Source organism: Nothoprocta perdicaria, unplaced genomic scaffold, assembly GCF_003342845.1.
Source record: "Nothoprocta perdicaria isolate Ctin4 unplaced genomic scaffold, notPer1 scaffold_310, whole genome shotgun sequence".
Taxonomy (NCBI): domain Eukaryota; kingdom Metazoa; phylum Chordata; class Aves; order Tinamiformes; family Tinamidae; genus Nothoprocta; species Nothoprocta perdicaria.
This window is the reverse complement of record NW_020455545.1, coordinates 105,657-118,412: the sequence shown is the minus strand read 5'-3', so window position 1 is coordinate 118,412 and position 12,756 is coordinate 105,657. Positions and strand designations below refer to the sequence as shown.

Sequence of the window (12,756 nt, the reverse complement as noted above, 5' to 3'; positions counted from 1 at the left end):
TACACGTTACTACTGCTGGTCATTAGCTAAAGCTACTTAGTGCTATCCCCAAGTCTAAGTACTTCTTAGCAGCATCTGAGAGTGCCACTGATGGAGGCCTGGAGAAGCCAGCGGCTGCCACGCTCCGTTTCTGAGCAGAGTYGTCTTCTATTTCATGCATCCTTCASGTCTCCTCTGYCCTGCCTGTGGGCTCTGTTTCCAGGTCTTTCATWAGGTATTGGTGGCCGGTCAGGAGCCTCGGTCAGCTCTTACTCCATATCAACACGGAARGTCCATTTAACCTGTAATGTTAAAAAGTTGGAGGTGTCCAGGATGCTCTGGGGGAAGAGGTGAATCCAGGAGTGCTTTTTTCCCCCCTGTTGTAAAACCCTGAATGTTGAAAACTCTAAAATCTTAGGAGGAATCTCTGAAATCCTACTCAGAATAATGGACATAACGCAAAGGAACAGGAAGGTAAATGCTCCGTAGGATAAACCCACATGCAAGATATGGTGCAATGAAGTAGGCTCAAAGGTGAAACTTCTTGCTTGCTCTGGTAATGAAATAGCCTCTCTTTCTCTTCAGTCCTTACCTTGGGTGCATTTGTTCAGTGCAGTTTATATTAAAAATATAAAATATGTAAGTACTTATTTTTTGAGCAATTCAGTCTGTCTTAGGGCATGTGATATTTTGGGTAATGCCTGGGTAGGGCGGTCAATCTGTTGATGCTAATACGCCCTGGGAAGAGCACAAAGAGAAACTGCACTGGGACTTGTCCGTTCCCCTGCASTGCACCAATACAACCGGCATCAATCAATAGCTCTGCCCCGCTCTCCAAGCTCCCCGTCTCCCCAGCGAGCCTGTTTATGTGCCAGTGTTCTGTACTTCACTAGAAGGGTTGCACTGGAAAGCAGTAAGAGCACAGAAAAAAACTTAATACCAAAATTACTATTTTCAACAAAAGCTTCTTTTTTTTAAACCTATCCAGTGTATACTGGAGGTAATCATGACACCAGCACATAAGTTTTTTGCTTTTTTGAGTACATGAGATTACTGCCTGAAGTCATATTTTGCTGCATTTTAATTGTTTTTGCCTTTTGGGATATGGATAATGGATTTGTATTAGAAACTTGTGATACTCTGCTGTCTCTGATACCTTGTAACTCACTTTTTTTTTCCTTTTTAAATTGTTGCCCTCTACCAGAGGAATTGTAGCTGGTGTGAGTATGAGGGTACAGGTTGAGTATATTCCGTGTGGCACACAAAGCTGGTGTGTTTTCAGGTGCAGGTCAGAATTCCTGCAAACTGATCTATTTAGCCCAGTGGGGTCTCATTCCCAAGCAAACTCCCAGTTCTCTTTGTTCCTCCTAAAATTACAAAGCAGAACAGTGGTGACGAGCAGATTTTTGTTGCATGCTGCCACGTATTTCAGTGTTAGGATGTTAAACTGTTTTCCTTTTAGACATTCATGTAGTACCTCACGGTTAGGCTGAGACCATTTACAGTGCACACTGAACTGCAGTTTTTGTGAATGCTCCTGAGACTAGCATTCCACGGCTTATTTTGTCCTATTTAGAAATAATGTTGTTAGAAATGACCGCTGGTGCAGTGAGGGTCTCTGCTGATGATCCGTGTGGCTCCTTGARAAGTCCCTTCCTGCAAGGATGTTCCATCCTAGCAGATACTGGAGAGCTGCCATGGTCTTTTGGAGTAAATAGCCATGAAAAACTCTTCTGGGGGGCTTTGGACACGCAGTGCTCAAGGTGTTTTGAGGGGAGAATSAGTGCTGGATGGTTCCCTTCTGTTTGCAGGGGGGCACACGTGGAGCATCCCGCAGATCCGGTGTTTATTGCGCAGTCCTGGGGGCACGGCTGGGGAGAAGGGGGATTGCAGAGGAGGAACCGTGTGTATGAGGTGGCTGGAGGCTGTCCTAGGAGCACGCGGGCCGGGCGGACRGGAGCCTCCGCGGGCGCCCGTGGTGCCAGGGACTTCTGCGGGAAGCGCCCTCGGCAGCGAAGGTAAGAGGGGCAGTGCGGTGTGGTGGGGCTGCCCCGGAGGAGGGTACTTTGCTCCAACGCAGACGTGGCCGTGGGAGCAGCACACACGTTGTGGGCTTGYGTTTCTGACTCGCTTCGGTTCAGTTTGGGTCAGCAAAGCCCTTGTCGCTCGCGGTTGCTGGGGGTCGGCTTTTATTGAAACCATGAAGATGAGCAGGGAAAGCAGCCGTGACCATCACAGGACTGAGCAGAAGATGCTGCAGTGAAGACCAGCAGCTGCTTGACCCCTGACAGCTGCTGTTACTCAAACAGAGACCTATGGCTTTTTASTTTGATTCCTGAAGGTTAGCAGGTTGCTCCAGTGTTTGGAGGGTACTGCTCAGTACCTCTCCCTGCCCTAGGGTGAGGGATAGACGTTCATTTTACGGAACTGTATTGAACAGGTAGCAAAGRTTACACCTTGTTTCAGACCTGCTAAGGTGAGAATTCCTGCTCTCTTGCTGTATTTATCCYGGTGCCTCTCTGCCCAGCTCTGCTTGCATAGCCATAGTGGGCTCTTGCACAAGCTTGATGTTAGAATGGCAGCAATTCAAACCTCCCTTCTCCGGTTAAGTAGGGGCAGTTCCAACCTTTCTTCGGGATTTATTTACCACCCTGCTCCTATGGAAATGCTAATATCCTCCTGCAGGACAATCTCCTGTGCTTAGCAGAGCTGCCTGGCACAATTTTAACCCTGTGCAGGGCGGGCTGCTCGCCTGTACGTGGTGTCCCAACCTGCCTTTGCTCCCTGACAGCAGCACCTCCATGTGCCCGGTCTGCCCGATTCCCCTTTTGTGGCTCCCCTCCAGCAGGAGAGACTGAAGGAAAACCAAGATCTCTCTGCTCCTGCTTTAAAGGCATTTGCAGGAGTCTCGAGCCTGCAGTGCAGGATCTCTGTGCACCTCCTCGGCTTCTTCCCCCTTCCAGATGCTGCTGAAGATGAGAGACACGGCCTTTTTGAAGCAGACTTCGAACTTTGAAGTTCAAAACTGCTGAGCTTTTAGGGCAGCCTGATCTTCTTTCTATCCTTMACCCTGCCCCGCAAGCAGGGACGGTGCTTTCCAAACCAGAGCAGAATAGTTTGGCGCAGGCCTGCTGCTGCTTCCTGTGAAGTGTAATTCTCAGCATGTAGTTGTGCTTCATATGTGGCCACTTCTGTTCCATTTCATTTTTTTCAGGCTTGAAGAAAACACTGGATAACCTAAAATGGTGCTTTATTTTGCAGTGCCGTGCATAGGCTGCCAGGAGATAAAGGATAGTTTAATTGCRTTTTTAACAGTCTCATTCTTATACATTTTTTTTCATTAAGATACGTGAASATGGCTCCTTGGAGGACAACTGTAATTCTACCTTGCTATCACCTGCTTCTTATTTTAATCCTCAGTGATATCTATGTAGCATGCAGGTTATTTCACAGTGCTTAGCACTGGMTTTTAATTGGTGTGGAGCACTTAGCACTGGCCTCTGACAAGGCTGTATCTCTGAACAGTCCCCRCTTTTGCATGTCAAGTTATTAGTGAGCTATTAATCCTGTATTATTATTGAAAGCACTAACCCAAACTGCTGTATTCAAACAGCAAATCACTCCAGGGATGTACAAGGTGCTGCAATATTCTTAAAGATGCTAATGGATTTCTCCCCATTTGCTCAGCTTGAGCTGCATCAAAGATGCGATCTGCAAAAGCTGCAAAGATGTGATCTTTTTTCAAGCCAACCTGTGCTCTTCTGTCCTCCAAATTCTTGCATCTTGAACCCTGAATGGCCCACGTCCTAATGTCTTAATGCTCACCTGGGATGAGGGCACTTAACCAGGCTCATTGGTTTTTATCAGTCCCTGCTGGCAGGGAGATAAGGCTGCAGTCTGTGAAAGTCAGTTTGCTGTCAGGCAAATAAACAGCATTAGTTTATTATTATTTAAAGTGCTTCCCCTATAGTTATTCAGATGTTTCCAGAACTGGAGATTTCACTTCAAGGCCAGTTTCAACTTGTGTCCAAACTCATCCCGGTGCCTGCACTGCCAAAGCAACTTCTCTCCAGAGCTAATTTCTGCCAATTCCTTAGTATGTTTTATAAAAAAAAAAAAAAAAAAAAAAAATCTCCCGGGAGAACTAAAGTAAATAGCTACTATTATTCTGTATCATTCATGTGACTCGCACGGTGTTTTTTATTGCTAAGAAACAGCAGAGCTCAACAGGGAAAAGCCAGCAAGCTGCCCACAGTGGTGGGAACGGTGTGAAACGCTGGGGAATGATCTACGGTCTAGACCATTTTTTCCTCATGTGCTTCATCATCCATTGATGTTAGCAGCACGCGACGTCTCCTCAGGCAGCCCAATTTGTGCTGAAGCAGCTTTCTGGGCAAGGAAAGATTGTACTTGGTGCTTATTTAGCACATCCAGCGTGCTTTTAAAGCGGAAAGAGGGTGTATTTCAAAAACTGAAATAAACCCGGCCAGCGACAGCTTTATTTAAAGCTTTGYTTCTTCAGACAAAGTGAATTTTGCCCCTTTGTGGCGAGAGGAGGCAGGATCACAGGCGCACCTCGCTCCTGTGACTGTAGCTTYGTATTGTCTTGCCTTTTTGCGACTGTCCCTTGAGTGACAACGCGTTTCCTGGGAATCCTGCAGCACAGGGCAAGGCGCTGGCGCGGGATGCCCCCGGCAGCACYCGCGGGCAGCCACAGGAGTCAGTGTCTCCGCTTGTCCTCGGCCGGGGAAGCAGCRCGCTGGGCTCCTTGCAGCTGCGCTGGGACCTCCTCCTTTCCCGGTAAGTGTCTGTTTCTTTGGGAATGGTACCATATAATCAAGCAAAAGGAAGGTATTGCCTACTGTATTGTTTGTTTGAGCAGCAGGTAACAATTATTGCAAGATTTCACTGCCTCARTGAAACCGAACTCCTTTGCTTCTGTAAAAGGTTGCTTCTCAAACCAGCACCTAGTGCACCGTGTTTATGCCAGCATGGATTTTCCTCTATCATATACCTGTCACTGAACATTTTGTAAGCAAGCTGTCCTTGCTCACAGCYTTCTTGGTGCACTGCTACAAACAAAAGCAAAGTGCATCAAACGTGCCTGGGCTCTAATGCAAAGGCACAGGATCTGTGGGATCTTGGGCATGTTTAGTTTAGATCCTTTTAGCTACAAAACAGAAAAGTTGGGTTTCTGTTTTGAGTTGTTGCGTCTATTCTGTCTCAAGCAACAGATGTAAGCAGCCATCTAATGGGGACTATTGCTGATCTGTATCTCTTTGGGTTTCGGAATTACTTATTGTTAGCCCTGTGTTGTTATTTTATAAAGGAATTATTGTTTTGAACTGAATTCTTGTTTTGTGAAGGACTCCAACCTTCAATGACTAAACCGAGCTCTAATGAATAAAAGTCCTCTCTAGCTTCCCCAGAATTAGCCTATTTGTTACCCAGATAAAACTTGCTTTATATGTGATTTTTCTTAGAGCCAGAAGAAGCAAAAATCCTTTAGCCACTGAAGCTTCTAGTGAAAACCAGTACAGCTCAAGTTACAGAGTCGGAACAAGAAACCGCTTTGTGTTGGTAGGAATATTTGGAGGCTCTTCTGCTTGCTGATATATATGTTTTTACCTGATGCCTGTACTGCAGATGATTTTCCCACACTGTGACTTGATACGTGCTCCAAAGAGGGTATTCTTTGGTTTCAGGTACCCAGGTCCTGAGCAGAGTTTGAATAGGCTGGAAAACCAAACGGGAGGTCAGGAATGCCCGAGTGCTGGCAAGGTGCCTGGGGTGGAGCTGGTAAACACGATTCCGAGCGCGGCAGCAAGTCCTGTGCGGAAACCATGGAAGTTTGTGTGGAACAGGAGAGTGAGGCTCCTGTACAACCTGCTGCAGAGCTGTTACGGAACAAATATTAATTGGGAATTTTGAGCATGAAGGGGGTCCCTCTGCTCCCACAGCTTCTGGGGTATTAGGCCCACAAGACAGAACCTGCACCAGCCCTTATGGTCACTGATACTCCCCTGACCACCTATAAATGTTTCCAATGGTCTGATTTTTGCATCTTGCAGAGCACTTGTGTACTCAGGCATTCCTGATCTGCAAAACCAGTGTGCCCACAGCAGAGACCTCCGGCAGCAAACTCTTCCCAGGAGTTATTCCCGAATGTCAATGACCCTTTCTCCTGGAAAGGGAAAGCTTGCTATGGATCCTGCACCTGGGAGGAGTATTTTATGCATTGCTGCTTCCACGTGGGAAAATTTCCGATAATTCTACTCCACTCTTTGCCATTCTTTCATTCTTTTTTTCATGAAGTAACCAGGTGGGAGGCCAATTAAAAGCCAGGTCTTTGCCTTCTGTCCAGCCCAGTAGAAAATCCCAAGTTTTAGAGCCCTTATACCATTTTTACTGAAATCGTGGTGTTACAAAGGACGGAGGCTTTTGCTGGTCTCTTCCCTCCTATGTTCCGACTCTGAAAACTTTCTGTACTTAGATTATTGGCCGTTTATTCGTTTCAATAGTTACTCACAGAAATGCAGGTTCCGCGTTGTTTCATATGTAAATAGTCATCTAAARAGCCAGCAGTCATCAAATATAATTTTCTCCCTCAACTCTTTGTTTTTTAAGCTAAATAGYGAGTTAAGTTGGGATTTAAACCCAAATAAACCAAACTATTTAAGCACTCCTGCTTCTTGTAAATGTCAGAACATTAAGCCAGCTCTGTTTAGAGACACTTTCACTCTTTGAGAATTATTTCTATCCGAGCAAGTTCACAAAGAAAACTAGTTGAGAGAAAGGTGTTTGYTCTGAGGCAACACAAGCGCCTCCAGTGAAAATCTATGATGTATAACAGAAAAAAAAAAGACCCTATTCCATGCAAACCACCTCCTTTTCTTTCYCTTTCTGGGCTGTAGGTGACGTTCTGATGAATCCTCTCCCCCAGTCACAGTTTGTCCCCCTGGCTGAAGCTCTTTGCTGCACCGTATCGCAGATGAACGCGAATCACGTGAAGGCTACGCAGGAAACGCTGACAGAGCAACTCGTGAAAAGCTATCCAGGTGCTGAACCTACTCCCCCTCCTCTCAGAAGGCACTGTGTTATTGTGTTTGGGTTCCTGATGTTGCACAAGTCATCACCAATGGCTGTTTAGGAGCAAAACTAGCTATATGGAACAATATAAATTAGGCAGCAACTGGGGAAATGTATTAATATGCACATAATTCTCAGGAACGTGTCAGCACYGATAGCCTTGTTTTGAACAGAGTAATTTTAAAGATTTTCTTTGCAAAAGAGAGAGCTGAGTAGGGAAGCATGCTGAGCCTTTTCCTATGGGAACGCATAGATGAGGTAGAAACCAGATAAAAGCATAAAATACGGTACCAGATAAACAGCATAAAATACAGTAGGGGTCTGTTCACTACATCTTGGAGTCCTTCTCCAAAAAGAGCAACACAGAGGCTGCATTTGGTGCCTGCGATCACAAATGCAACTGACCTCAAATTCAGCTCTGTTAGTCAAATTCAAGCCCCTTCCTCTCCAAAAGACAAAATGAGCTTTAGCCCTTCTGATGAGGGAGCAGCCATTTCTCTGAAATGCTGCACTCCCCGTCTGATAAAACGTCCAATTTCCCAGAGATCTGGAATATTTCCGTGCTTGTGGGACRTCTGACAGCTCATTCTGCCTCATCTGCCTGGTTTGATGCTGAGCCTCTCCTTTTGATTCTTTACAGTCCTACAGGCTGACCTGCCAGGCCAAGTCCTGTTCTTTGTTCCCTGCTGTAAGGACAGAATGGCTTTCTTGCTAGGTTTCACCTTGCTGGAAGCTTTCCCTTTCCTGGGCAGTAGAYCAGCACAAGCTGGGGGCAGCAGGTCGGATGTCACCATATTAATGACTCTGGAGTGTGGGACCTGAGGGAAACCAGCAGCTGATACTGCTCACAGCAAGGCAAAGGTGTTAGCAACTGCCATCTGACAAAGCACTTCCAGAGGCTGCAGAGAGCGCCACAAAAGCTGTTGTTAAATAACGTGCCCCGAGAGAAAGGTTTTGGACAGCGCACTGTTTAACTCGTTTGCTGGTAGGAGGTCTCTCCCATGAAGATGAAATTCAGAAATGCAGCTTGTTTTGGCTTCTAGCCGGGGGGTGTCCTTGTGTCCTCAGTGAGGACTGGCCCCAAGGGAGGCAAAGGTGATTCTGGAGGTGTGCAAGGCACTGGCCAGACTGCAGCAGGGTGTTTCCGTGCTGCCCTCGCCTGGCTGGCCCCAGAGTCCCACACACGGTCCGGGGAGCCCCAGCGCACTGGCTCTGGAAGCTCAGCACGCTGAAGATGGATTTTAAAAAATCCTGCAGTTTCTCTGTGATGTCAGACACTTTCAGGCCGAAATCCAGCTTTTCCTACCCAAAGCTTCAGCTGGTATGTCGGTTTCCAGCTTTTTTTCCCYCGAATCCTGCAAACTGAATTCACTGGCTATTTCATGTCTAGTTCTACATAACTCTTTGGCCAGCTCCCATTGTATCTGAAATCTTACTTCTGATTTTAAATATCCGTATGCTTGTTGCAGGCATTGCTGTTCCCTCCCACGAAACTGTGTATCMCACCCTCAGCACTCTAATTAAAGACAGGAAGATCTATCACACGGGAGAGGGCTACTTCACAGTCACCCCTAGCACCTACTTCATCAGCCATAACACCACCGAAGCCACAAAAAGGGGCCCACTGGAGGGCAGTTGCTGCTCATCACGCTCCATCACTTACCTTGTCACCATAGAGCGCTGTGCAGACCTAACCAAGGAAAACATTCCTACACTATCCCGCTACAGATCCTGCCGTTGTTTTCCTGACAGGAATACGCTCCATGAACAAAGACATCAGCAGCTTCGGAGGTCTGAACCTAATGRGGGAGGTAAGAATGGCTGCAAGGAACTGAAGTCTTCAATTCAAGACGAAATGGTGTCAGCGTGTGGTGAAACCCATTCCTGGGACACCATCAAACTCCTGGTATCAGCGAAAGAAAAACTGAAATGTAAAAGATTTGGCCTTGGCCTTTTTTGCAGGAAAAAAGGCAGGAAAGAGTATTCCACCTTCTCAGCCCAGTTTCCTCCCAAGGAGTGGCCAGTGAGGGACGAAGATGACCTGGATAATATTCCACGTGATATCGAGCATGAAATCATCAAGCGCATCAACCCCATGCTAACAGTTGAGAATCTGATTAAACACACGGTACTGATGCAGAGGCTGGAGGAGCAGAAAACGTGTTTTAGCAAAGGGACCTTGGCTGAACCGTTAGCACTCAGGCAAAATCATCTCGCAAAGGAGCCCGCGCAGAAGGCACAAAGTAAAGCAGCAGGGCATGGCAGGAAAAGCAAACCAAGCAAGGAGAAGCCAGTTAGCAGAAGCAAGAGGAAATCTCAAATACAAGGGCTAACATCGCACAGTGAGAAACCAGAGGAGCATCTGTCACTGTATGATACAAACCCAAAGCTGTTTSACACAGCTGCGGCCTCCCAGGGCATGTATAAAAAGCAAATTAAGAACCCGTTTCAGGGCCTGTCGTGGAGACACGACTTGAACGTGAAGGGGAACGAAGGTCAGACTAAGAGTCAGCCCAAGCCCAGGGCTCGAAAGCAACAAAGGAGGTCTCTGGATTCCTCAAAAACCTTTGGATGTGAAGCTGAACTGGYTGCTGAAAAGCAGGCTGACAAAGCCAAGCCAAATAAATTGCTCCATGTTAATAGATCTTCTCTCCAACTGAGCAAAGACAGCTTAAGCGAAGAAGGTCGTCATCTGCAAGGCAGCACTTTGCAAACAGATGACAAATGTAAATACTTTATGGAGAGCAGGATTTCTGAAGGCAGCATCTGCAGACAAACAGCCCCAAAAAAGCCTGTGGCTGCTCAAAAATCCCCTCGTCGTTACACTGAAGACGATGTTGTGTGCAAAGGAGATGCAAAATACTCATTAAATGCAAAAGATGAGCACTCCAAGTACAAAGCTCACTCTGCATGTAAATTGCTAGATCAAACATCAAACACGTTTCAAAATGTCAGCCTTTCAAATTATACAACCCGTGCTAACCTGCTACACGAAAACAGTGTGAAATACAGACAAAAGACTGATAAAAGGAAGGAATTTGTATCTGAATCCGACTGTAGGAACCGGTCTGGATCAGTGAAGCTGGGAGGTGAGGGACTTGCCCATGACTGCCACCTGGTGCACCAAAAAGCTCGTGATGGCAACACGTGTGGCTCCTTGTGTGTGGGTGACMATTTTGAGCGCGGTGAGGCAGGGCACTTGCACCCTGGCTGTGCTTTTTCAGGTGCAAAGGGCTGCCGTAGGGCCGTGCAAAAGGCACAAAAGACACCTATGTGTGTGGAAAACGTGATGGTTAATGTTCATCCAGCCCAGCATTGCCCCGCTGTAAGCCAATGTGACTCCCGAGAGCACCAATACGAGCAATGTTCTAGTCTCGCTGAACCAAGAGATGGCCCAAAAGTGCACGAGGAAACAGGTATCACTAAAAGCTGTCCCTGCAGCCCAGTGCTTCTGACGAGGCACAGAAAGGAAGAGGAAACTGGTCTCCGTGCATGTGTGAAGGCTTCAGCTGTTACAGACTTCTGCAAGGTTCCTGGCGCTTTGCAGAGCTGCAGCTGCGAGATGGGAGAAGAGCTGGAGTGCTCTGCCCTGGGCCCGCAGGCCAAAGAAAGGAGAAACTCCGTGGTGAAAAACGGTCGCTGTCTTAACAGTGCTTGTGCTGTGATTGCAGGGCAGAATCACTCGGAAGGAACAGAAAATTACAGCATTACYGGAGACAGCGGTATTGACTCCCCAAGGTAAGAAGCCTATGGAACGACGCTAGATGTTTGTTTTCTAAAGCCACAACCTCATTTTTAGGCATTTGCTGCTGTAAATTACAAATCGCTCTCCCCAACAACAAAACTGTGATGTTTAAAAACTTCTGTATTATGAACCAGACAACTTCAAATTGCACATTCTTACCATGTCTTTTAACATGAATGTTCCCCATAACTGCTACTGTTTGGATCCTTCTTCCCGAGGCAAGGGAGTTTTATGAGCTGCACGTTTCAGGTGGAGGTGCCAAAGTGCAGCCACTTTGTTAGGTAGCACAGAGATAGCCAAATTAAATGTGGTCCTGGTTAAAGGGAGGTTTAACTTGCCCTGATGTTGCCCCTGTCACATTAACAGGTATCGTCACCTTCTCTGCCCTTGCAGACCAAGAATAAAAAACCCTTTATAAAGGTTTTCAGTCGCAATTACAATGGTAAAACACTGTCTGGCTTGCTCATAGCTGGCAGCAGGGTGTGTATGTCACCTGAATGAGTGGCTTTGGCCTCCTTCAGTATGGCACACACTGCGGTAAGTGCCTTTAGTATGGCACACACTGCCTGCAACTGTGTAGTCTTGTTTAAGCTTTGGAAAATTCACTCCGTGGGGAAAAAAACATGCTAGTATGAAACGGTATTTTAACTGACAGCCTATATAAAAACTGCAAAACTGTTAACCTAATCTGAAGTAGGAAATACTCATAAAAACTGGCAAAGAATACATTAATGTTGTGAGGGAGAAAATACACATTTTCTTTATAATAGCATCATATAGTCTCAAGAACCAAACCTGGTATTAAGGTGTAATTAGGCTCCTTGAGTTCCCATCAGAGATGTATTATTATCTTGAGAAATTAGTATAGGAAGGAGTGGATCATGCACTACAGTATTGATAGAAATACTGGGCCCTTTTTGCTTGCATGGGGGGCAGAGCTTCTGCCTGTGAAACCATTTAGCATCCATTTCAGTTTATTACCTTCAATGTGGATGCCTGAAATCTTCTGGATGCTTTCTAGCAAACAAATTCAAAGGGATATTTTGACTGTAGGTACTTACCATGCCCGTGATGCGAGGGGCTAAAGCCAACTCTGTTTATGTCTAGAACACTGAGTCTGACACCTAATAATTCTGCTATCTTAGATGGAATGAAAAGACAAAGCTTCCTGCAAAATTTTGTACGCATAAATATTAATTCAGAGGCACTGGAAACGCTCCTGGTCTCATGTGTGAGGCTGCCCCTGCATTCAAAGCTGTTTGTTAGAAGTTTTGCCTGTGCTATTGAGTTGCGTGTATCCCTGTTGCTCTCACGTTTCGGTACTGTTTGTGGCCCTGTTTCTAATAAAGGTGAGGACTGCTACACGTCCTTTGGGTCCCATGAATAACCTGGAGCTGTGGTGTGTGTTGCTCTAGCAGGAACGGTGCTGCAYCACAGGCCTGGTTTGCAGGGCAGTTCCTGGAAGGAAACCTTGTGGCTAAAACGCACCTTGTTGACACACCTGCTCTCCGGAGGACGGCTGCTTCTCTCGGGGGTTACTGACAGACTCGGGGTCTCTCTGCACACGCGGCCAGGCCGGATCCGCTCAGCGCAGCCGCGGAGCTGCCATGGTGGCAGGAGCGGGGCCCTCAGCGCGGCCGCTGCAGGCTGCTCGGGGCAGGCACAGCGCCCTGAGSCTGGTAGAGGGGCAGTGACAGGGAAGGAGAGCGGCGGGGCCGCTTTCCAGCTCACAGGGCGGCCTCGGGCCTCCTCGTCCCTCTCCCTGCTCTGAGTCGAAGCGCGAGGCCTTGGGCTCCTGTGTTAACCTGGTGCTCCAGGAGCCGCCAGGCTCTTGGTTTGACCTGGAGCCGGTGGGCGTTGCGGCCTGTTAGCAGCGGCGTCCAAAGGCGGGGGCCCAAACGGCGGCGCGAGGCCCTGGGCACCGGGCAGGCGGTTCCGGGGCC

General features: G+C 47.3%; 1 protein-coding gene across 1 annotated transcript in view; it reads left to right on the top strand.

Annotated features, from left to right (window-relative positions):
• The first annotated feature begins 6,904 nt into the window (after nucleotides 1-6,904).
• The window catches only part of LOC112950207 (storkhead-box protein 1-like), a 15,526-nt gene continuing 9,674 nt past the window's right edge, over nucleotides 6,905-12,756 (top strand). Inside the window, exons 1-3 of the mRNA XM_026042693.1 lie at nucleotides 6,905-7,037; nucleotides 8,538-10,806; nucleotides 11,921-11,993. Of these exons, the coding sequence (XP_025898478.1) occupies nucleotides 6,905-7,037; nucleotides 8,538-10,806; nucleotides 11,921-11,993 (2,475 nt within the window). The remainder of the gene's footprint in view (nucleotides 7,038-8,537; nucleotides 10,807-11,920; nucleotides 11,994-12,756) is intronic.